General features: G+C 44.6%; 1 protein-coding gene across 4 annotated transcripts in view; it reads left to right on the top strand.

Moving 5' to 3' along the window:
• Window positions 1–26,113, top strand: part of phrf1 (PHD and ring finger domains 1) — a 225,178-nt gene that overhangs the window by 64,634 nt on the left and 134,431 nt on the right. Inside the window, exon 1 of one of the 4 annotated variants that reach the window (XM_063061551.1) lies at window positions 13,487–13,658. The exons of the other annotated variants lie outside the window; for them this stretch is intronic. Within the exon in view, the coding sequence (XP_062917621.1) occupies window positions 13,624–13,658 (35 nt within the window). The 5' untranslated portion in view covers window positions 13,487–13,623. Of the gene's footprint in view, window positions 1–13,486; window positions 13,659–26,113 lie in introns of those variants that run through there. 4 annotated transcript variants of the gene reach the window in all.

The raw sequence follows: 26,113 nt of genomic DNA, 5'->3' as shown, positions 1-26,113 counted from the left end.
AATGCTTGCCTTACATATTTTTCATACAGAAGTAATTGAAATCCATCAAATATTGAAAGGCCTGGGAAAGAGTTGTGTTTCCTATAATGGGTTAGTCTGGGACCAGGGGCATAGCCTCAGACTAGGGGGACTTCCATCTTGAACAGAAATGAGGAATTTCTATAGCTGGAGGGTGGTGAATGTTTGGAATTGACTGCCACAGATGGTTGTGGTGGTCAAGTCATTAGGTATACTCAGAGCTGAGGTTGATATGTTCTTGATTAGTCAGGGAGTCAAAGGTTACGGGGAGAAGGTAGGAGAATGGTTGTCTGCAACCCTTGAGTAAAGTCCAACCATTTCCCACCATCCAGTACACCAGCACTATACCTCGTAGAACTCTCAACAGATTTGAGAAGTAACAAGCAGGGTGGACAAAGTAGAGGCAGTGGGATGTCATTTGCTTGGATTTTCAGAAGGTGTTTGATAAGGTGCCACACTTGAGGCTTCTTAAGGTAAAATTCTATGGTGTTACAGGAAAGATACTGGCATGGATAACTGAATGGCTGAGAGGTAGGAGGCAGCGAGTGGGAATAAAAGGGACCTTTTCTGGTTGGCTGCTGGTGACTAGTGGTGTTCCTCAGGGGTCAGTATTGGGACCACTGCTTTTCACACTGTTTGTCAATGATTTAGATAATGGAATTGATGGTTTTGTGGCGAAGTCTACGGATGATATAAAGATACAGTGGTATGCAAAAGTTTGGGCACCCCTGGTCAAAATTTGTTACGTGAGTAGAAGATGAACTGATCTCCAAAAGTCATAAAGTTGAAGATAAAACATTTCTTTCAACATTTTAAGCAAGATTAGTGTATTATTTTTGTTTTGTACAATTTTAGAGTGAAAAAAAGGAAAGGAGTACCATGCAAAGGTTTGGGTACCCCAAGACATTTGAGCTCTCAGATAACCTTTACCAAGGCCTCAGACCTTAATTAGCTTGTTAGGGCTATGGTTTGTTCCCAGTCATCGTTAGGAAAGGCCAGGTGATGCAAATTTCAAAGCTTTATCAATACTCTGACTCCTCAAACCTTGTCCCAACAATCAGCAGCCATGGGCTCCTCTAAGCAGCTGCCTAGCACTCTGAAAATTAAAATAAATGATGCCCACAAAGCAGGAGAAGATAGCAAAGCGTTTTCAGGTAGCCGCTGCCTCAGTTCGTAATGTAAGTAAGAAATGACAGTTAACAGGATCGGTGGAGGTCAAGTTGAGGTCTAGAAGACCAAGAAAACTTTCCAGAGAACTGCTCATAGGATTGCTAGAAAGGCAAATCAAGATCCCCGTTTGACTGCAAAAGACCTTCATGAAGATTCAGCAGACTCTGGAGTGGTGGTGCACTGTTCTACTGTGCAGCGACACCTGCACAAATATGACCTTCATGGAAGAGTCATCAGAAGAAAACCTTTCCTGCGTCCTCACCACAAAATTCAGTGTCAGAAGTTTGCAAAGGAGCATCTAAACAAGCCTGATGCATTTTGGAAACAAGTCCTGTGGACTGATGAAGTTAAAATAGAACTTTGGGGGCAATGAACAAAGGTATGTTTGGAGAAAAAAGAGTGCAGAATTTCATGAAAAGGACACTTCTCCAACTGTTAAACACAAGGGTGGATCGATCATGCTTTGGGCTTGTGTTGCAGCCAGTGGTACGAGGAACATTTCACTGGTAGAGGGAAGAATGAATTCAATTAAATACCAGCAAATTCTGGAAGCAGACATCACACCGTCTGTAAAAAAGCTGAAGATGAAAAGTGGATGGCTTCTACAACAGGATAATGATCCTAAACACACCTCAAAATCCACAATGGACTACCTCAAGAGGTGCAAGCTGAAGGTTTTGCCATGGCCTTCATGGTCCCTCGACCTAAACATCATTGAAAGTCTGTGGATAGACCTTAAAAGAGCAGTGTATGCAAGACGGCCCAAGAATCTCACAGGACTAGAAGCCTTTTGCAAGGAAGAATGGGCGAAAATCCCCCAAACAAGAATTGAAAGACTCTTAGCTGGCTACAGAAAGCATTTACAAGCTGTGATACTTGCCAAAGGGGGATGTTACTAAGTACTGACCATGCAGGGTGCCCAAACTTTTGCTTCGGGCCCTTTTCCTTTTGAAACTGTAAAAGATGGAAATAAGAAAGTAATCTTGCTTAAAATATTAAAGAAATGTGTCATCTTTAACTTTATGCCTTTTGGAAATCAGGTCATCTTTTATTGGCTTAGCTATTCACAGTACAGAAATTTTGACCGGGGTGCCCAAACTTTTGCATGCCACTGTAGGTGGAGGGGTTGGTAGTGCTGAGGAAGCAATGAGATTGCAGCAGGACATAGACAAATTGGAAGAATGGGCAAAGAAGTGGCAGATAGAATTCAGTGTTGGGAAATGTATGATAATGCATTTTGGTAAAAGGAACAATAGTGTGGACTATTATCTAAATGGGGAGAAGGTTCAAACATCAGAGGTGTAGAGGGACTTAGAAGTCTTCGTGTAGGACTCCCAGAAGGTTAATTTACAGGTCGCGTCTGTATTAATTCAGAGGCCCCAACAGCATTGGGAACAGAGCACTTCGAAGAGGTTTCTCACGAGTGAGCGAAGCTTGTATAAAGGAGAGCTTCGCAGGCATTCGGATATTCCAGAGGCCTAGTCGGCATTGGGAACAAAGCACTGCGAATTAAATAAAAGGGACAAGCAGGGTGATCATTGTTGGGAGAGGACCAGCGGTGAGAGTAGGAGTGTCAGGTTTTGACGAGAAGAGGCTGAGGTCAAAGACACAAGTTGGAAGAACTGGTCATTGTACAGTGCAGCCCGGATGGTAGATATGGCAGTGGAATGCTTCTCCTGTAGGATGTGGGAATTCATGGAAGCTGATAGTTTCCCTGATTGCTACACCTGCAGGAAGTGCAGCCAACTCTAGCTCATGAAAGACCACATTAAGGAGCTGGAGTTGGATGAATTGAGGATCATCCAGGAGGCAGAGCAGTTGATAGATATGACTTTTGAGCAGATGTTACACCCAGAGTGAAGAATTCAGGGAGTAGATGGGTGAACACCGAGAGGGGTAAAGGGAGATGGAAGTTAGTGCAGGGTCCCCCTGTGGCTATTCCCCTCAGCAATAGATATACCCCTTTGGATACTTCTGGGGAGGATGACCTATGTAGGCAAGGCGGCAGCAGCCAGACCAATATCACTGTGGTTGGCTCTGAGTCTCAGAAGGGTAGGGTGAAGTCGGGTGGAGCAATAGTCATAAGGGACTCTGTAGTTAGGGGGGCACATAGCAGATTCTGCAGAGTGAAAGAGACACCAGTATCATCTGTTGTCTCCTGGGTGCTAGGGTCCAAGATGCCTCTAAGTGGTTGCAGAATACTCTTGAAGGGGTGGGTGAGTCCCCGGAGATTGTGATACATGCTGGTACCAGTGACAGGTAGGAGAGGGGTGGAGGTCCTGCGCAGTAAGTTTAGGGAGTTGGGAAGGAGCCTGAAGAGCAGGATCTCCAAGGTGGTAATCTCCGGATTACTCCCAGTGCCACAAGCTAGTGAAGGTCAGAACAGGAAGATAGCGCTGATGAATGAGTGGCTGTGGAGATGGGTCAGAGTTTCAAGTTTTTGGATCATTGAAACCTTTTCTGGGGAGGGGTGACCTGTCCAAGTGGGACGGGTTGCACCTGAACTGGAGGGGAACCGATATCCTGGGAGGGAGGTTTGCTGATGCTGTTGGGGAGGGTTTAAACTAGATTTGCAGGGGGGTGGAAACTGAAGTGAAGAGGCAGAGGATGGGGCAGTTGGTGCACAAGTAGTGACAGCTTGTAGAGAGTTTATGAGGAAGGATAGGTAGATGATAGAGCAAAGAAGCACTCGGCTACATGGTTTGAGATGTGTTTAATGCAAGTAGTAATATAAGCAAGGCAGATGAATTTAGAGCGTGGATCAATATGTGGAACTATGATGATGTGGCCATTACAGAGACTTGGATGTCTCAGGGGCAGGAATGGCTGCTGAGCGTGCCGAGCTTTAGATGTTTCAAAAAGCACAGGGAGGGAGGCAACAGAGGTGGGGGAGTGGCACTGCTAATCAGGGATAATATCACAACTACAGAAGAGAAGGAAGTCAAGGAGAGATGGTCTACTGAATCATTCTGGGTGGAAGTCCGAAAGAGGAAGGGGCCAATAAGTCCCCCGCGCCCCCCCCCCCAATAGTAACAGAGTCATCGAGGAGCAGATAGGAAGGCAGATTCTGGAATGGTGCAATAATAATAGAGTTGTTGTGATGGGTGTTTTTAACTTTCACAATACTGACTAGCATTTCCTTGGAGCGAGGGGTTTAGATAAGGTAGAGTTTGTTTGGTGTGTTCAGGAAGATTTCCTGATGCTATATGTAGATAGGCCAACTAGAGGAGAGGCTGTACTTGATCTGGTATTGGGAAATGAACCTGGTCAGGTGTCAGATCTCTTGGTGGAAGAGCATTTTGGAGGTAGTGATCGCAACTCTACCTCCTTTACCATAGTGCTGGAGAGGGAGAGGAGCAGACAATTTGGGAAAGCATTCAATTGGGGTAGGGGAAATATGATGCTATTAGGTAGGAACTTGTGAACGTAAATTGGGAGCAGATGTTCTCAGGGAAATACGGCACAAAATGTGGCAAATGTTCAGGGAGCATTTGCAAGGCATTCTGCATAGGTATGTTCTATTGAGGCAGGGAAAGGATGGTGAGATAAAAGGACCATGGTGTACAAAGTATGTAGAAAATCTAGTTAAGGAGAAAAGAAAAGCTTACAAAAGGATTCAAGAAACTAGGTACTGTTAGAGCTTTGGAAAATTACAAGGGTGCCAGGAAAGAGCTCAAGAATGAAATTAGGAGAGCTAGAAGGAGCCACGAAAAGGCCTTGGAGAGCAGGGATAAGGAAAACCCCAAGGCATTCCACATGTATATGAAGAGCAAGAGGATGAGCCGTGTGAGAATAGGACCAATCAGGAGCGATAGTGGAAACGTGTGCATGGAGCTGGAGGAGTTAGTTTTGAATACTTTGCTTCAGTATTCACCAGTGAAAAGGACCTTGGCAAATATGGGGATAACACAGTGGACTGAAATGCTTGAGTGTATAGATATCAAGAAAGAGGATGTGCTGGAGCTTTTGAAAAGCATTAAGTTAGATAAGTCACCGGGACCGGACCAGATGTACTCCAGGCTACTGTGAGAAGCGAGGGAGGAGATTACTGAGCCTCTAGCAATGATCTTTGCATCATCAATAGAGATGGGAGAAGTACCAGATGATTAGAAGGTTGCAGATGTTGTTCCCTTGTTCAAGAAAGGAAGTAGAGATAACCCAGGAAATTATAGAACAGTGAGTCCTGCAGGGATCTGTTCTGGGAACCCTCCTCTTCGTGATTTTTATAAATGACTTGGATGAGCAAGTAGAAAAGTGGGTTCATAAAATTGCTGATGATACAAAAGTTGAGGGTGTTGTGGATAGTCTGGAGATTGCAGCAGAACAGCGATAGCGTGCAGAACTGGACTGAGAAGTGGCAGATGGAGTTCAACCCAGATAAGTGTGAAGAGGTAGGTAAAATTTGAACATAGGACATAGAACATAGAAAACCTACAGCACAATACGGGCCCTTTGGCCCACAAAGCTATACCGAACATGTCCTTACCTTAGAACTACCAATGCTTACCCATAGCCCTCTATTTTTCTAAGATCCGTGTACCTATCCAGGAGTCTCTTAAAAGACCCTATCGTTTCCACCTCCACCACCGCCACCAACAGCACATTCCATGCACTCACCACACTCTGCGTAAAAAAAAACAAGCAAACATACCCCTGACATCTCCTCTGTACCTACTTCCAGGCACCTTAAAACTATGCCCTCTCGTGCTAGCCATTTCAGCACTGAGAAGAAGCCTCTGATTATCCACATGATCAATGCCTCTCATTATCTTGTACACCTCTATCAGGTCACCTTTCATCCTATGTTGCTCTAGGGAGAAAAGGCCGGGTTCACTCAACCTATTTTCATAAGGCGTGCTCCCTAATCCAGGCAACATCCTTGTAAATCTCCTCTGCACCCTTTCTATGGTTTCCACATCCTTTCTGTAGTGAGGTGACCAGAACTGAGCACAGTACTCCAAGTGGGGTCTGACCAGGGTCCTGTATAGCCGCAACATTACCTCTCGGCTCCTAAACTCAATCCCACGATTGATGAAGGCCAATGCACCGTATGCCTTCTTAACCAGAGTCAACCTGCGCAGCAGCTTTGGGTGTCCTATGGACTCGGACCCCAAGATCCCTCTGATCCTCCACACTGCCAAGAGTCTTACCATTAGTACTATATTCTGCCGTCATATTTGATGCACCAAAAAAAAAAACCACCTCACACTTCTCTGGGTTGAACTCCATCTGCCACTTCTCAGCCCAGTTTTGCATCCTATCAATATCCCGCTGTAACCTCGAACAGCCCACCACACTATCCACAACACCCCCAATTTTTGTGTCAACAGCAAATTTACTAACCCATCCCTCCACTTCCTCATCCAGGTCAATTATAAAAATCACGAAGAGGAGGAATCCCAGAACAGATCCCTGAGGCACACCATTGGTCACCGACCTCCATGCAGAATATGACCCGTCTACAACCACTCTTTGCCTTCTGTGGGCAAGCCAGTTCTGGATCCACAAAGCAATGTCCCCTTGGATCCCAAGTCTCCTTACTTTCTCAATAAGCCTTGCATGGAGTATGTTATCAAATGCCTTGCTGAAATCCATATACACTACATCTATGGCTTTACCTTCATCAATGTGTTTAGTTCCAACCTCAAAAAATTCAATCAGGATTGTAAGGCACAACCTGTCTTTCACAAAACCATGCTGACTGCTCCTAATCATATTATGCCTTCCCAAATGTTCATAAATCCTGCCTCTCAGGATCTTCTCCATTAACTTACCAACCACTGAAGTAAGACTCACTGGTCTATAATTTCCAGGGCTATCTCTACTCCCTTTCTTGAATAACAGAACAACATCCGCAACCCTCCAATCCTCTGGAACCTCTCCTGTCCCCTTTGATGATGCAAAGATCATCGCCAGAGGCTCAGCAATCTCCTCCCTCGCTTCTCGTAGTAGCCTGGGGTACATCCCATCCGGTCCCGGTGACTTATCCAACTTGATGCTTTCCAAAAGCTCCAGCACATCCTCTTCCTTAGTATCTACATGCTCAAGCTTTTTAATCCGCTGCGAGTCATCCCTTCAATCGCCAAGGTCCTTTTCCGTAGTGAATAATGAAGCAAAGTATTCATTAAGTACCTCTGCTATTTCCTCCGGTTCCATACACACCTTTCCACTGTCACACTTGATAGATCCTATTCGTTTACGTCTTATCCTCTTGCTCTTCATATACTTGTCGAATGCCTTGGTGTTTTCCTTAATCCTGCCTGCCTTCTCATGGCCCCTTCTGGCTCTCCTAATTTCATTCTTAAGTTCCTTCCTGCTAGCCTTATAATCTTCTAGATCTCTGTCATTACCTAGTTTTTTGAACCTTTCGTAAGCTTTTCTTTACTTCTTGACTAGATTTACAGCAACATTTGTACACTATGGTTCCTGTACCCTACCATCCTTTCCCTGTCTCACTGGAACGTACTTATTGCAGAACCGCATGCAAATATCCCCTGAACATTTGCCACATTTCTTTCGTACATTTCCCTGAGAACATCTGTTTATGCTTCCAAGTTCCTGCCTGATAGCCTCATATTTCCCTTTACTCCAAGTAAATGTTTCCCTAACCTGTCTGTTCCTATCCCTCTCCAGTGCTATTGTAAAGGAGATAAAATTGTGATCACTATCTCCAAAATGCTCTCCCACTGAGAGACCTGACACTTGACCGGTTACCAATACCTGATCAGGTACAGCCTCTCCTATTGTGTCAAGAAACCTTCCTGAACACACCTAACAAGCTCCACCCCATCTAAACCCCTCACTCTAGGGGTTTAAACTTCAATATTTGGGAAGTTAAAATCTCCCACCAGAACAACCCTGTTATTATTACACCTTTCCAGAATCTGTCTCCCTACCTGCTCCTCGTTGTCCCTGTTACTACTGGGTGGTCAATAAAAAAACACCCAGTAGAGTTATTGACCTCTTCCTATTCCTAACTTCCACCCACAGAGACTCTGTAGACAATCCCTCCATGACTTCCTCCTTTTCTGCTGCTATGACACTATCTCTGATCAACAGTGCCACGCCCCCACCTCTTTTGCCTCCCTCCCTGTCCTTTCTGAAACATCTAAAGCCTGGTACTTGAAATATCCATTCCTGCCCCTGCACCATCCAAGTCTCTGTAATGGCCACAACATCATAGCTCCAAGTGTTGATTCATGCTCTAAACACATCCGCTTTGTTCATAATACTCCTTGCATTAAAATAGACACATCTCAAGCCATCAGTCTATCACCTGCCTAACCTCCCCCTCGCACTGTCTCCAAGCTTTCGCTATTTGTGAGCCAGCCTCCCCTTCCTCCGTCACTTCTTTTCCCACCACCCCAGCAGCTGTAGTTTAAACTCTCCCCAATAGCCTTAGTAAACCTCCCCACCAGGATATTGGTCCCCTTGGGATTCAGATGCAATCCGTCCTTTTTGTACAGGTCACACCTGCCCCAAAAGCGGTCCCAGTGATCCAGAAATCTGAATCCCTGCCCCCTGCTCCAATTCCTCAGCCACACATTTATCCTCCACCTCATTCTATTCCTATACTCACTGTCGCGTGGCACAGGCAGTAATCCTGAGATTACTACCTTTGAGGTCCTGCTTCTCAACTTCCTTCCGTACTCCCTGTAATCTGTTTTCAGGATCTCCTCCCTACTCCTACCTATGTCGTTGGTACCAATATGTACCACGACCCCTGGCTGTTCTGCTTCCTACTTCAAGATATCGTGGACACGATTAGAAACATCCCGGACCCTGGCACCTGAGAGGCAAACTACCATCCATGTTTTTTTCCTGCATCTACAGAATCACTTGTCTGACCTCCTAACTATAGTGTCCCCTATCACTGCTGCCATCCTCTTCTTTTCCCTACCCCTCTGAGCCACAGGGCCAGACTCTGTGCCAGAGGCGTGACCACTGTTGTTTCCCCCAGGTAGGAGTACTTTTTGTTAAGGGGGGCAGCCACTGGGGTACTCTCCAGCATCTGCCTCTTGCCCTTCCCTGTCCTGACTGTTACCCACTTTTCTGTCTCCTGTGGCCCTGGAGCGACTACCTGCCTGTAGCTCCTCTCTATCACCTCCTCACTCTCCCTGACCAGACGAAGGCCATTGAGCAGCAGCTCTAGTTCCCTAACACGCTCCCTAAGGAGCTGCAGCTTGACGCACCTGGTGCAGATGTAGCCATCTGGGAGGCTGGGAGTCTCCAGGACCTCCCACATCTGACACCAAGGACAGAAAAGTGGCCTCACACACATACTTCCTGTCTGTATTCTAAGGGAAGGGAACGTTGACTCAGACCATGAGAGGCCTGCGTCGGGCATTTTCATGCCTTACAAGGCGCAGATTAGAAGTCTGTGTGGGGCGCCACTCCTCACACAGACTAGAGCAATGAGTGATTAAGTGCCTTGCTCAAGGACACAAACACGCAGCCACAGCTGAGGCTCGAACTAGTGACCTTCAAATCACTAGACGAATACCTTAACCACTTGGCCATGTGTATTCTAAACAGGTAACCTACCTTGCCTCAATCTGTTATCGCCAAAGCCCTGTTGAGCCAAAGCCTTCCTACTCTGTCACCCTCTACTCTGAAGCCGGCTGTATAAAGCTGTCTTTTTAAACTCTTCTCACTGTTCTCACTGGCTGATCTCCACGCTGTTGCGCAGATGTGCCCTGTTCAAACCGCTGAAGACAAGGTATAATATTAATGGTAAGACTCTTGGCAGTGCGGAGGATCAGTGAGTTCTTGGGGCCCCAGTCCATAGGACACTCAAAGCTGCTGCGCAGGTTGACAGTGTTGTTTAGAAGGCGTATGGGTGTTGGCCGCCTTCAACTATGGGATTGAGTTCAAGAACCAGGAGGTAATGTTACAGCTATGTAAGACCTTAGTTAGACCCCACTTGGAGTCCCGTGCCAGTCAAAATAAACTCAACAAGATTAAACAGAAAGTTTAAGGGCTTAATGACTCATAAGACGACAATTAACAAATCTAGGTGCACAAGCCCACAGGGCTCATGACATCATTGGCGAAGAGGGAATTTGGTAGGAGAGGAGAGTGGACCATAAGAGAAGGGGAATGAGGAACCATTCCCGATTCTAGTGACACTTGAATGATCATTATTAGTGCCTGTACAATCTCTTCAGCCACCTCTTACAGAACTCTGAGGTGTACACCATCAAGTCTAGGTGACTTATCTACCTTCAGACCTTTCAGTTTCCCAAGAACCTTTTGTCTGTTTATGGTGACCTCACACACTTCATCCCCCCTGACACCTGGACTACCACCATACTGCTAGCATCTTTCACAGTGAAGACTGATGCAAAATACTTAATTCAGTTTGTCCGCTGTCTTGTTATGCCCCATGATTGGCATTGTTTTCCAGCGGTCTGATATCCACCCTCGCCTCTCTTTTGTACCTGAAGAAATGTCTGGTACTCTCTTTAATATTATTGGCTAACTTACTTTCATATTCCATCTTCACCTTAATGATTTCATTTTTAGTTGCCTTCTGTTGGTATTTAAAAGCTTCCCAATCCTCTAACTTCCCACTAATTTTTGCTATTATATGCCCTCTCTTTGGCTTTTTTGTTGGCTTTGTCTTCTTGTTAGCCACAGTTGTGTCATCTTTCCTTTAGAATATTTTTTCCTCTGGGTCTGGGATGTAAATATCCTGTGCCTTCTGAATTGCTTCCAGAAATTCCATCCATTACTGCCATCCCTGCCAGTGTTCTTTTCTGATCAGTTCTGACCAACTCCTGTCTCATGCCTCTGTAACTCCCTTTACAGTATTCCACTGTAATACTGATACGTCTGACATTAGCTTCTCCTCGAATTTCAGGGTGAATTCAATCATATCATGATCAATTGTCCCTAAGGGTTCTTTTACCTTAAGCTTTCTAATCAATTCTGGTTCATTGAACAACACCCAATCCAGAATAGCTGATCCTCGAGTGGGCTCAACCATGAGCTGCTCTAAAAAGCCATCTCATTGGAACTCTAGATATTCCCCTCCTGCAATCCAGCACCAACCTGATTTTCTCAATCTCCATGCATATTGAAGTCCCCCATAACTATTGTAACATTGCCCTTTTAGCATGCATTTTCTATCTCCTATCGTAATTTGGAGGCTGCATCCTTACTACTATATGGGGTTTGTATACAACTCCCATCAGTGTCTTTTTACCATTGCAGTTCCTTAGCTCTATCCACAATGATTCAGCACCTTCTGACCTTAAGTCACCTCTTTCTAATGATTTTATTTCATTTTTTTTAACAACACCACCCCCTCTGCCTTCCAGCTTATCCTTTCGATACAATGTGTATCCTTGGACATTAAACTCTCAGCTATAATCTTTCAGACATGATTTTGTGATGCCTACAACATCATACCTGTCAATCTGCAACTGTGCTGCGAGTTCCTCCGCCTTATTCCGTGTACTGTTCTGAACCAGGTCTGTATTCCAGAGTGAGGGGGTGGTGCGAGTTAAGGGCCAGCTCTGTATTACAGATCAGGGTGTGAGTTACAGGCCAGTTCTGTATTACAGAGGGAGCTTTGAGTTACAGACCAGCTCTGTATACAGAAGGGGGATGTGAGTTACAGGCCAGCTCTGAACCCAAGGGGGACCAATATCCTTCAGGGTAACACTGCTATTCGGGAGGGTTTAAACTAATTTGGCAGATTGTTGGGAACTGGAGTGATAGGGCTGCAGATGGGGCAGTGTGTAGTGATACTTTGAGGAAGGCCAAGCTAATGATAGGGCACATTTGCAGTTTGATGCCTTAAAGATAGAACCTATACATGCAGCCAATGAGTTTTTATCCGCTTCTGTGTTTAGATTTATTAAAGGTTTAATAAAATGCTGACTCAAGTGCAAATGTATCTGGTCATTTTTGTGACTGTTCATAGTAACATATTTGGGAATAGCATTTGGAGCAGTCTTGCTCTTCTTCTCTGCTTCTATATCCCTTCCAGAATATCTCAAAATAATTTACAGTGAAGTTTTGTCATTTTATGGGAGAAGTGGCAGCTTTGTAGTGTTCCCCCAACATATCACAAAATGATGAGATAACTTGCTTGAATTTCTGTTAATTAAATAAATACTTGGCACAAGGTTCTGGGCAAAACTCCTGTTCTTGGAATGATTGCCTTTGGGATTTTTTGTGTCCACTCGTGACAGCAAATGGACCTTAAAAAGATTGAACTAGAGAGGTATGGAAAGTACATGGAGGGTAGGGGTATGGAGGACCAGATGCAGGTCAATGGGATGTGGCAGAGTAACAGTTTGGCATAGAGTAGATGGGCTGAAGGTGCTGTTTCTGTGCCGTGGTGCTCTATGACTGTATTGCACCTGACTCTGTAGTACTGCATTTTCAACCTTTTCGATTGGATACAGTGGGTGGAACAGAGCTATGGGTTTCCCATTGAAACTTGCAGAATATGGGCACATTTTCTTCCCCTCTGGCTGATCCATCATGTGGCTTTGAGACCCGCTGCTTGTTGAGGTAGACCATAGATGTTGTGTCCGAGCTCTCTATGTGATACACAAGTCAGGGCAGTACGATATGGAGAGTAAACTGTTGCCTGTGCAGCAGGCTCCTACTCCCCGCACAACTAATGAATCCAATAAATTACAATAAGGAATATATATGTAAAAAAAATGCAAAAAGAGAGTAAAAAAATAGTGAGATAGTGTAGATGGGTTCATTGTCCATTCAGAAATCTGAGGGCTAAAGGGAAGAAGCTGTTCCTGAATCATTGAGTGTGTTTCTTCAAGCTCCTGTAACTATCTCCTTGATGGTAGCAATGAGAAGAGGGCATGTCCTGGGTGATGGGAATCCTTAATGATGGATGCTGCCTTCTTGAGGCACCACCTTTTGAAGGTATCCTCAGTAGTGGTGATGGAGCTGGCTGCTTACAACTTTCTGCAGCCTTTTTTGTTCCTTTGTAGTGGCCCCTCCACACCGGACAGTGATGTAACCAGTGGGAATCCTCTGTACGGTAGAAATTTGGGAGAGTCTTTGGTGACATATCAATTCTCCTCAAACTCCTACTCAAATCTAGCCCCTGTTGTGCTGCCTTTGTAATTGCATCAATATGTTGGGCCCAGGATGGATCTTACGAGATGTTGACACAGCACAGTGACAGTGTTGTTATTTGCAGGGATGTTTGTAATAATGGGAGATCAGTGGGAGTTGGGGCTGTCAGCAATGTCTTTCTCTTTAGAGCTGGATAGTCGTGGGCACGCTGCCGACAAGATGACCAGACGCTGGCGAAGTTGATCAGTCAGCTGATCTTCTGGCATTTCTTCCGTATCTGCCCAAGAGTGAGAGGCCACCCAGCCTCCTGAGCCTGCTCCACCATCCAGTTAGAACGGACAGCCAAAGGCCTGAGGGAGGTGGCCATGAGCACTGATGTCAAGCACGGCTCCTTCTCCCAAGCTACAGGGGTGAGTGCCACAGGCAAATATCTGCTCATCTCGAGCTCTCCCAGAGGCTGGGCTGCAATGCCAATGTGTTCAGAGCTGCTTGCTTGAAAATAAAAGCAGCCTCTCTTATTACAGCAACTCCAGGCCTGAATACAAATGCCTGCATCTTTCTCTGGGCCTACAAATATAATATGGGGTACCACAGTAGTGTAGTAGTTAGTAGCTCAGGGCGTTGGAGTTAGCAGTTTAATTCTGATGTCAACTGTAGGGAGTTTGTATGTCCTTCCTGTGACTATGTGGCTTTCCTCCAGGTGCTCAGGTTTCCTCCCACAGTCCAAAGACGTGCCGGTTAGTAGGTTAATTGGTCAATGTAAATTGTCCCATCATTAACTGAGGTTTAAATAGGTGGGTTGCTGGGCTGTATCACTAAATAAATCAATTAATCGATAGACAGATTAAAATCAGACAATTAGGTATCAGCTAACAGGATCCATTGAACACAGAAGGCCCTTTGGCCCGCAATGTTGTGCTGACGTTTTAACCTACTTTAATATCAATCTAACCCTTCCCTCCTACATAGCCCTCTATTTTTCTATCATCTAAGAGTCTCCTAAATGTTTCTAATGTGTTTGCTTCTACCACCACCCCGCCAGCATTTCCCACGCACTCTCTGTGTAAAAAAAAAATTACTTAACTTCTGACTTCCCCCATATACTTTCCTCCACTCACCTTAAGATTATTGAGGACGGAAGAAATAAGAGTAGCCCCAGACAGCCCCACAAACTCTGACCAGTGGCCAATCGGGAGATCAGAAGCTTCAGGAGAGAATTTCATTAGGTCCACTGACTGCATAGGAAAAGCAGCCAAGCACGGCAGTTTCTTGGAGCTTTCACCAGCAACCAAGCATGGAGGACGTAAGATTTTTGAATCATTGGGTTCTCTTCCAGGGAAGGTAGGACCTGTACAAAAAGGGTGGTTTGCATCTGAACTGGAGGGGGACTAATATTCTAGCAGGAAGGTTTAGAAGATTTGTTAATGCTGCAAGGTGAGGTTTAAACTAGAATTGCAGGGGATTGGGAACCAGAGTGCTAGCAAAGTTAGTGGAGAAGTTGTGGAGACAGATGTTGGTAAGACCTCAGACAAAGTTAGGAATCAAAAGGTTGAGCATGGTGCAACTAGTGTCCTGTGCTATGTATTTTTCAATGCAACAAGTATCGTAGGGAAGGCAAATGAATTCAGGGCATGGATCAACACTTGAATTATGAGATTGTATGCCTTAGTGAGACTTGGTTACAGGAGAGTTAGCACTGGCAGCTTAATATTCCAGGGTTCCATCGTTTTAGAGCAGGCTGGATTAAAGGAGGAGGGGTGGCGTTGCTAATAGAGGAAAATGTCACGGCTGTGCTCAGTCAGGACAGACTGGAAAACTCATCTAGTAAGGTGTTATGTGTGGAACTGGAGAACTACGAAAGGTATGACCATGTTAAAGACCATTCAGTAGTCCAAGGGATTTAGAGGGACAAACTTATAAAGATATCTCAGACTGTTGCAAGAAACATAAGGTTACTATAGTAGGTGATTTTAACTTCCCTCCACATTTTGACTTGGAATCCCATACTGTTGTCGCCAGTGCAGTCTTCTGTGCAGTGGGCAATGGCATCAACACAGGTGATGCCAACAGGCTCAGTAAATTGATTAAAAAGACTGGCTCTGTTTATAAGCGTCAAACTGGACACACTGGAGGCTGTGGTAGAACAAAGGACCCTACGGAATATCCTGGCAATTCTGTACAATGTTTCTCACCCTCTGCCTGCCACCTTGGCTGAACAGAGGAGCACTTTGAGTAATAGACGAAGACAACTGCGCTGCTCCAAAGAGCGCAAAATGAGGTCATTCTTACCCTCGGCCATTAGGCTCTATAATGAGTCAACCTATAGCCAGGGAAATGATGAGCCCCTCCTGTCAGACTATTTGAGGTAATTTATTTTTTATTCTTTCTTACTTCTCTTCTAATATTTGTATATCTGTGCACTTGTAATGCTACTGTGACACTGTAATTTCCTTTGGGATCAATAAAGTATCTACCTACCTATCTGTAAAGGGACTAGATGGAATAGAGTTTGTCAAAAGTGTTCAGGAAAGTTTCCTTCATCAGTACGTAGAAGTCCCAATGAGAGAGCATGCAATGCTGGATCTGCTATGTGGGAATGAGACAGGGCAGATATCAGAATTTTGTGTAGGGGAACATTTCACATTTAGTGACCACAATGCCATTAGTTTCAAAGTAAATATGCAAAAAGGTAGGTCTGGTCCACAAGTTGAGATTCTAAATTGGAGGAAGACCAATTTTGATGGTATCAGAAATGTGGATTGGGACAGGCTGTTTTCTGGCAAAGGTGGCAAGTGGGAGACCTTAAAAAATGACACTTTTGAAAGTGCCAAGCTTGTATGTGTGTGTCAGAATAAAAGGTAAAGATAACAAGTGCAGGGATCCTTTGTTTCAACAGGTGTTGAGGTCCTGGGTTAGAGACAAAAGAAGTTCCATTTCAGGTTATAGGCAAGCAGGAACAAATGAGCTACTTATGGAATATAAAAAATGCAAGAGAAGGAAATCAGAAGGCTAAAAGAAGGCATGAAGTTGCTCCAGCAGACAAGGTGAAAGAAAATCCCAAGGGATTCTGTAGATCTATTAAGAGCAAAAGGATTGCAACAGACAAAATTTGTCCTTTGTAAGACCAGAATGGTAATTTGTGTGTGGAGCCAAAACAGCTAGGGGAGATCTTAATTTTTTTTTTTGCATCTGTATTTACTCAGGAGATGAATATAGAGTCCATAGAAGTGAAGCAAAGCGGTCTCAACTTCCTGAACCTTATACAGATGACGGGGGAGGAGGCAATCCTGAGGCAAATCAAGGTGGATAAATTCCCAGGGCCTAGCAAGGGGCTCCCATCGACCCTGCGGGAGGCAAGTGCAGAAATTTCTGGGGCCCCAGCAGAGATATTTAAATCATACTTGGCAACAGGAGAGGTACCAGAGGATTGGAGAATAGCCAGTTTTGTTCTGCTGTTTAATAGTGGCTCTGAACATAATCCAGGAAATTATAGGCCAGTAAGTCTGGGAAAGTTATTGGAAGACATTCTAAGGGACTGGATATTTAAGTGTTTGAATAGATATGGACTGATTAAGGTTAAGTCAGCATGGCTTTGTGCATGGTAGATCATGTCTAACCAATCATATAGAGTTTTTTTGAGGAGGTTACCAGGAAAGTTAATGAAGGCAAGGCAGTGGCTGTTGTCTACATGGACTTTAGCAAAGCAGTTGACAAGGTCCTGCATGGGAGGTTGGTCAAGAAGGTTCATTCACTCAGCATTCAGGATGAGGTAGTAAAATAGATTAGATATTGGGCTTTGTTGGAGAAGGCAGAGTGCGGTAGTAGATGGTTGCTTCTCTGACTGGAGGCCTGTGTGTAGTGGTGTGCAGCAGGGATTGGTGTTAGGTCCCTTGTTGTTTGTCATCTGTATCAATGATCTGGATGATAATGTGTTTAAATGGATCAGCAAATTTGCAGATGACATCAAGATTGGGGGTGTAGTGAACAGCAAAGAAGGCTGTCATGGCTTACAAAATGATTTGCATCGGCTGTAAAAGTAAGAAAACGGCAGATGGAATTTAATGCAGACAAGTTTGAGGTTTTGCACTTTGGTAGGTCTTACATAGTGAATGGTAGGGCACTGAGGAGTGTGGTGGAACAAAGGGATGTGGGAATACAGAACTATAATTTGTTGACAGTGCCGTCACAGGTAGATAAGGTCATAAAGCTGTTTGCTCAGTGGCCTTCATAAATGAAAGTACTGAATGCAGGAGCTGGGATGTTATGTTGAAGTTGTAAGACACTGGTGAGGCCTGATTTGGAATATTATGTGTGGTTTTGGTCACCCGCCTACAGAAAAGATGTAAACAAGGTTGAAAGAGTACAGAGAAAATTTACAAGGATGTTGTTGGATCTGGAGGACGTCAGTTACGAAGAAAGATTGAATAAGCTAGGACTTTATTACTTGGAACGTAGAAGATTGAGAGGAGATTTGATAGAGGTATACAAAATTATAAGGGATGTAGATAGGGGAAATGCAAATTTTTTTCCACTGAGGTTGGGTGGGACTACAACCAGAAGTCATGGGTTAAGGGTGAAAGGTTAAGGGGAACATGAGGGGAAACTTCTTCACTCAGAGGGTTGTGAGAGTGTGGAATGAGCTGCCAGCAGAAGCGGTGCATGTGAGCTCGATTTCAATGTTTAGGCGAAATTTGGATAGATACGTGAATGGTAGGGGTATAGAGGGCTATGGTCCTGTGCAGATCGATGGGAGTAGACAATTTAAATAGTTTCAGCATGACTAGGTGGGCTGAAGGGCCTGTTTCTGTGCTGTGCTTCTCTTTGACTCTGTGACTCTAAACTGTTCTGACATTCAGTGTAACTGTGCCTTAAAGACTTTTCCAACTTGACTTCAAATTTCTGAGAATGTACTCAAAACAGGAAGAAAATCCAAAAATCAGAGGTACAAAGGGACATGGATTCATAGAACATAGAAAACCTACAGCACAATACAGGCCCTTCGGCCCACAAAGTTGTGCTGAACATGTCCCTACCTTAGAAATTACTAGGCTTATCTAAGCTCCATGTACCTATCCAAAAGTCTCTTAAAAAACCCTATCATATCCGTCTCCACCACCGTTGCCGGCAGCCCATTCCACGCACTCACCACTCTCTGAGTAAAAAACGTACCCCTGACATCTCCTCTGTACCTACTCCCCAGCACCTTAAACCTGTGTCCTCTTGTGGCAACCATTTCAGCCCTGGGAAAAAGCCTGTGACTATCCAAGTGATCAATGCCTCTCATCACCTTATACACCTCTACCAGGTCACCTCTCATCCTCTGTCGCTCCAAGGAGAAAAGGCAGAGTTCACTCAAACTATTCTCATGAGGCATGCTCTCCAATCCAGGCAACATCCTTGTAAATCTCCTCTGCACCTTTCTATTGCTTCCACATCCTTCCTGTAGTGAGGTGACCAGAACTGAGCACAGTACTCCAAAGTGGGGTCTGACCAGGGTCCTATATAGCTGCAACATTACCTCGGCTCCTAAATTCAATTCCCCGATTGATGAAGGCCAATACATCGTATGCCTTCTTAATCGCAGAGTCAACCTGCGCAGCTGCTTTGAGCGTCCTGTGGACTTGGACCCCAAGATCCCTCTGATCCTCCACACTGCCAAGAGTCTTACCTTAAAACTATACTCTGCCATCATATTTGACTGACCAAAATGAACCACTTCACAGTTATCTGGGTTGAACTCCATCTGCCACTTCTCAGCCCAGTTTTGCATCCTATCAATGTCCCGCTGTAACCTCTGACAGCCCTCCACACTATCCACAACACCTCCAACCTTTGTGTCATCAGCAAATTTACTAATCCATCCCTCCACTTCCTCATCCAGGTCATTTATAAAAATCACGAAGAGTAAGGGTCCCAGATCCCTGAGACACTCCACTGGTGACCGACCTCCATGCAGAATATGATCTATCTACAACCACTCTTTGCCTTCTGTGGGCAAGCCAGTTCTGAATCCACAAAGCAATGTCCCCTTGGATCCCATGACTCCTTACTTTCTCAATAAGCCTTGCATGGGGTACTTTATCAAATGTCTTGCTGAAATCCATACCTTATCAAATGCCTTGCTGAAATCCTTGTGCAGGATCCCCTAAAGGTTAACTTGCAGGTTGAGTTGGTAGTGAGGAAGACAAATGCAACGTTAGTATTCATTTCAAGAGAACTAGAATATAAAAGCAAGGATGTAATGCTCAGGTTATATAAAGCATTGGCCACGCTGCATTTGGAGTATTGTAAGCTCTTTATCTAAGAAAAGATGTGTTGGCATGGGAGAGGGCCCGGAGGAGGCTGATGAAAATGAATCTGGAAATGAAAGGGTTAATGTATGAGGAGCTCTTGATGACTCGACTTGTACATGCTGCAGTTTTGAAGAATGAAAGGAATCTCACTGAAACCTATCAAATACTGAAAAACCTAGATAGAATGGATGTAGAAAGGATGTTTCCGATAGTGGGCAAGTCTAGGACCAGAGTGCATAGCCTCAGAATAGAGGGATGTCCATTTAGAACAGAGATGAGGAATTTCTTTAGCCATGCAGTGGTGAATCTGTGTAATTCATTGTCAGAGACTGTTGAGGAGGCCAAGTCATTTGGTATATTTAAAGTGGAGGCTGATTGTGGGGGGGGATGGGGTTTCTTGATTAGTCAAGGCATCGTAGTTTATGAGGTGAAGGCAGGAGAATGGAGTTGAGAGGGTTAATAAATCAGTCATGTTAGAACAGTGGCTCAAACACGATGGACTGAATGGGCTAATTCTGCTCCTTTGTCATATAGTCTTATGGTCTAATATCTGAATCCCTTAATGCCATAAAGTGTCATCTGGAAGTAGCAGTGCCCCATTCTGACCCTGGATCTTCTCTGCCATTCAATGAAACAGTGCTGGATTTATTCCTGAACACTATTCGCTGACTCTGTTCCATTTCTTCTCCAAACAAAAATCATTCCATCTCTGCTTTAGTATTTTCAATTGTCCTCCGTTTGTGCAAAATTCTGGGGCCAGAAGCTTCCACACTTCCTCTGATTTTTGAAGTGCTTCCTGTCTCCTCTGGAATATGGAGTTCAATTCTGGTTGCCTCATTAGATGGACTTGGAAGCTTGAGTGAGGGTGTAGAGGAGATTTACCAGGATGCTGCCTGGATCTGAGAGCATGTCTTATGAGGATAAGCTGAGCAAACTAGGGCTTTTTACTGTGGAATGAAGGAGGATGAGAGGTGATTTGGTAGAGGTATACAGGATGATAGCTGGAATCGACTGAGTGGACAGCCAGAGGCTATTTTCCCCAGGAGGGAAATGATTCATATGAAGGGGAATAATTTTGAGGTGATTGGGTGGGGGGGGAATGTCAGAGGTAGGTTCTTTATACAGAAAGTGATGGGTGTGTGGAACGTGCTACTGGGGTAGTGGAAGAGGCACATACATTAGGGACATTTAAGAGACTCGTAGACATGCATATAGATGATAGAAAAATGGAGGGCTATGTTGGAGGGAAGGGTTAGATTGATCACAACATTGTGGGTGAAGTGTCTGTACTGCGCTGTTGGTTTCTATGTCCTTTAGTTTTTGATTTTTCTATCTGAAGAAATGGTCTTATCTATGATATCATCTTTGAGTCTAAATAGTCCCTGACTTGGGTCCCGACCCCCTGACTAATCCCACTCTGGCCTAAGCCCCGAGTCTAGCTGTGGATTGGAGGTTGGGTGAGCCAGCATTCGACCCTCTGATTAATCCCTGATTTGTGTCCCGACCCCCGACTAATCCCACTCTGGCCTAAGCCCCGAGTCTAGCTGTGGATTGGGAGGTTGGGTGAGCCAGCATTCGACCCTCTGACTAATCCCTGACTTGTGTCCCGACCCCCTGACTGATCTCACTCCGGCCTGAACCCCGAGTCTTGCTGTGGATTGGGAGGTTGGGTGAGCCAGGATTCACCCTTCTGATTAATCCCTGACATCAGCCCCGACCCCCTGACTAATCCCACTCTGGCCTGAGCCCCGAGTCTCACTGTGGATTGGGTGAGCCAGCATTCGACCGTCTGACTAATTGCACATTTGCTAACTTCCGAGCACTGACCTGCAAGGAAGCTGCTGGCGACAGCTCTGGATGAACTGCTGGCCATGTTTCACCCTGTAATTTTGATAGATTCACTTTTTTTGTCACATGCACATTGGAACATTGAAACAGACAGTGAAATGTATTGTTTTGTGTCAAGGACCTATACCCTCTGAGGATGTGCTGGGGGCAGCCTGCAATGTCGCCATGCTTCTGCTGCCAAAATTGCTTGTCTGCTGCTCATTATCCCCAGCCGGGACATTTTTTGGAATGTGGGGGGAACCCACGCAGTCACAAGTGGAACATGCAAACTCCTTACAGACAGCGGTGGAACTGAGTCGTGGCAGTACTGCCCAAATCCCGAGCCCTAGACTTCATAGAGTATGCCTGATAGTTTAACTCTTACTGCTCCACTCTGTAAATTGGATTGGTCCATCTGCAGCCAGTCAGAGAAGGTGCAAAGCACAGAAGAGAGTGATGTATTGCAGCTGGACAGAAACTTCTGGGGTGGTTTATGACAATGCTCTGCTGCTTTGTAACATCAACTGAGAATTAATGCAGCTGGTTTGTGGATTTATCTCCAAATCAGCATCACAGCAACAGAGTGTCTCCTTGTGTGAGGAGTAGAGGGATATTGGGATCCAAGTTCATCGCTCCCTGAAAGTGGCTACACAGGTTGACAGGGGGGTTCAGAAGGCACATGACATGTTTGTCTTTATTGGTCGAGGCACTGAGTTTCAAAGTCAGGAAGTTATGTTGCAGCTTTATAAAACTCCATTTAGGTGGCACCTAAAGTATTGCATACAGTACTGGCTGCCCCATTATAGGAAAGATGTCGGGGCTTTGGAGGGGGTGCAGAAGAGGTTTACCAGGATGCTGCCTGGTTTAGAGGGTTTGAGCTGTAGGGGAGGTTGGACCAACTTGGTTGGTTTTCTGTGGAACAGTGGAGGCTGATGGAAGATCTGACAGAGGTTTATATGATTATGAAAGACTTAGATAGACAATATCTTTTTCCCAGGGTTGCAGTGTTCCCAGAGGACATGCATTTAAGGTGAGAGGGGGTAAATTCAAAGGAGATACGAGAAGTTTTTGTTTTACACGAAGAGTTGTGGGATGGTGGTAGGGGCAGATATGTTAGACACTTTTATGATGTTTGGATAGGTGCATTTATGTGAGGGAAATAGATTGATAGGGACATTGTGTAGCTGGAAGAGATTAGTTTAGTTGGCAATTTGATTACTAATTTAATTGATTCAGCACAACATTGTGGGTTGAAGAGCCTGTCCCTGTGCTGTATTGTATGTTTATCACATGTTAGAAGTGAGACTCTGGTCTTACTGGACTGGAGGAAGAATACAATGGTGTTTAATGGTATGATTAATCTCAAACTAAAGAGAATGTAGGAAATGATTGCTGGATTTCAGATTCAGTGAGAACATAGAACACTACAGCAGAGTACAGGTTCTTTGGCCGACCTTTTAACTTACACTAAGAAGAATCTAACCCTTCCTTCCACATAGGCCTCCATTTTTCTATCATCCATGTGTCTATCTAAGAGTCATGTAAATGTTTCCTCCCTCCATCTCCGCCACTGGCATGTTCCATGCACTCCGTAAGACCATAAGATATAGGTGCAGAATTAGGCCATTTGGTCCATTGAGTCTGCTCTGCCATTTCATCATGGCTGATCCAATTTTCTCTCAGCCCCAGTCTCCTGCCTTCTCCCCTTATCCTTTCATGCCTGACCAAACAAGAATCTATCAACCTCTGCCGTAAATATACATAAAGATTTGGCCTCTGCAGCTGCCTGTAGCAAGGTATTCCACAGACTTGCCATCTTTGTAGGGGGAAAACCTACCTCTGATATCCCCCTATACTTTCCTCCAATCACTTAAAAATTATGCCCCCTTGGATTAGTCATTTCCACCCTTGGGGGAAAAAGCTGTGACTAAATTTGAGAGTGATAAACTTGAGTTTCCAAACCTGATACTCTGGACCTACTTGAAATTGCATTGTTGTGAAGCCAGGATTCACTAAAGTTTAATCTACTCTGCTCCTAGAGTCATAGAAAAGTACAGAACAGAAACAGGCCCTTCTGCCCATTCAGTTCATGCCAAATCATTTAAACTGCCTAGTCCCATCAACCTGCACCTGGACCATTGTCCTCCATACCTCCCCATTCATGTATCTGTCTAACTTCTATTGAACATTGAAATCGAAATCGCATTCACCACTTGCACTGGCAGCTTGTTCCCTACTCTCACCATCCTTTGAGTGAAGTTCCCCTTCAACTTTTGACCTTTAACCCGTAACCCATGACTTAGTTGTTCAACCCAACCACAGTGGAAATAGCCTACTTGCATTTACCCTATCTATACTCCTCATAATTTTGTACATGCTTCTTGCTTCTTATGTTCCTGTGTGTTGGTGCTTGGAGCAATGTTTTATTTGATGTCTACAGGTGAGGTGGACTCGGGTGTGCAGGATATAATTTCCAAATTTAGATATGATACAAAAACCCAGACTGAGTGAATTGTGATGCTATGGGAGGTAGATGTTATGGAGAAATTATTAGTTGTGGAAATGACAGATGAACATTAGAACTGAGAGATGAGAGTTGTTACATTTTGGTAGGAGGAATGAGAATAGGTGATACATATGTGGCAGCACATACAAATTGTTGGAGGAGCTGTACAGGTCAAGCAAACTCTATGGAATTATGCAATATTGTCCACAGATGCTGAGTTCCTTCAGCATTTTAAGACCATAAGACATAGAAGCAGAATTAGGCCATTCAGCCTATCGAATCTGCTTCGCCATTCCATCATGGCTGATCCCGGATCCCACTCAATTCCATACACCTGCCTTCTCACCAGATCTTTTAATGCCCTGGCTGATCAGGAAACGATCAACCTCTGCTTTAAATATACCCACAGACTTGAGCTCTACCACACTATGTAGCAGAGCATTCCACAGATTCACTACACTCTGGCTAAAAATAATTCCTCCTTACCTCTGTTCTAAAAGATCCTCAACTGAGGTGCTCACAATCCTTAATTTTGAGACTGTGCCCTCTCGTTCTGGATACCCCCACAAAAGGAAACATGCTTTCCACATCCACCCTATCTACATTCGGTAGGTTTTAATGAAATCCCCCCTCCCGGCATTCTTCTTCCTAGTGAGTACAGGCCCAAAGCTGCCAAACACTCCTCATACGTTAACCCCTTCATTCCCAGAATCATCCTCGTGAACCTCCTCTGGACTCTCCAATGACAACACATTCTTCTGAGATATGGGGCCCAAAACTGTTGACAATACTCCAAGTGCAGCCTGACTAGTGTCTTATAAAGGCTTAACATTATCCCCTTGTTTATGTAGCGCCCCCCCCCCCCGGGAAGCCTCAGGGTTGTTCAACTCGCTGTCGTCTAGTGAAACAGCCCTCGGCCCCGCCAAACTAGGTAATCAAGTTTGGGTGGATGCTGTGTGATGTTCCCCACCCCGCCAAATAACAGACAATACACCATATACAATTAAATGAATTACAGTTTGTAGAGATTACTGGAACCATATAATTAATAGAGATAAAATATAAAAGGAAAATAAAAGGTGCCACACTTATCAAAGTTCAATCTCTTCGTGCACAAAACAGTTGGAGCTCTAGTAACGATCCTCTCTTCACCATTCGATCCCCTCTGACTACCTCGACCCGCCGCCTGGGACCAACCATGGTGGTCGACCAGACGCTCCACACGAGTCTGTCCTCATCTCCTCTCCTCGCCGAAGACCCTGGACCTCTGACTCCTGTTTGGGGTCCGACCCCATTGTCCATCCTCTCTCTCTCTCGCACTTTCTGCCCAAAAACCCATGCATCACAATAGCTTACAGACACACTAGAAAGAATAACATGGACACCTATTGGTTCATTTGCTCTCTTATCAATAATATAACCCAATCAAGCTGCTAGCGAGAGAACCTTCTCAGCATTTACCATAACAAAGAAGCCATTTTAATTAGCCTATGCAGTAACATAAAAGAAGAAACCCCTTACATTTATATATTTTATTCCCCTTGAAATGCCAGCATTGCATTTGTCATCTTTACCACAGACTCAACCTGTAAATTAATTTTAAATTAATCTTCTGGGAGTCTTGTACGAGGACTCCTAAGCCCCTCTGCACCGCTGATGTTTGAACCATCTCCCCATTTAGATAACAGTCTGCACTATTGTTCCTTTTACCAAAATGCATTATTATACATTTCCCAACATTGTATTCCATCTGCCACTTTTTTGCCCATTCTTCCTGCTGCAATCACATTGCTTCCTCAGCACTACCTACCCCTCCACCTATCTTTGTATCATCCTTAGACTTTGCCACAAAACCATCAATTCCATTATCTAAATCACTGACAAACAATGTGAAAATAGTGGTCCCAATGGTCACTGGCAGCCAACCAGAAAGGCCCCCTTTATTCCCAATCGCTGCCTCCTGCCTGTCAGCCATTCCTCTATCCATGCCAGTATCTTTCCTGTAACACCATAGGATTTTATCTTGTTAAGCAGCCTCGTGTGTGGCACCTTATCAAATGCCTTCTGAAAATCCAAGTAAATGACATCCACTGCCTCTCCTTTGTCCACCTTGCTTGTTACTTCCTTAAAAAATTCTAACAGATTTGTTCAGTAGGATTTCCCTTTACAGAAACTATGCTGACTTTGTCTTATTTTATCATTAGTCTCCAAGTACCCTGAAACCTCATCTTAATTTTGT

Source organism: Mobula hypostoma, chromosome 11 (assembly GCF_963921235.1).
Source record: "Mobula hypostoma chromosome 11, sMobHyp1.1, whole genome shotgun sequence".
NCBI classification, from domain to species: domain Eukaryota; kingdom Metazoa; phylum Chordata; class Chondrichthyes; order Myliobatiformes; family Myliobatidae; genus Mobula; species Mobula hypostoma.
The sequence above is the reverse complement of the archived record's forward strand: the minus strand, read 5'-3'. Positions and strand labels throughout refer to the sequence as shown.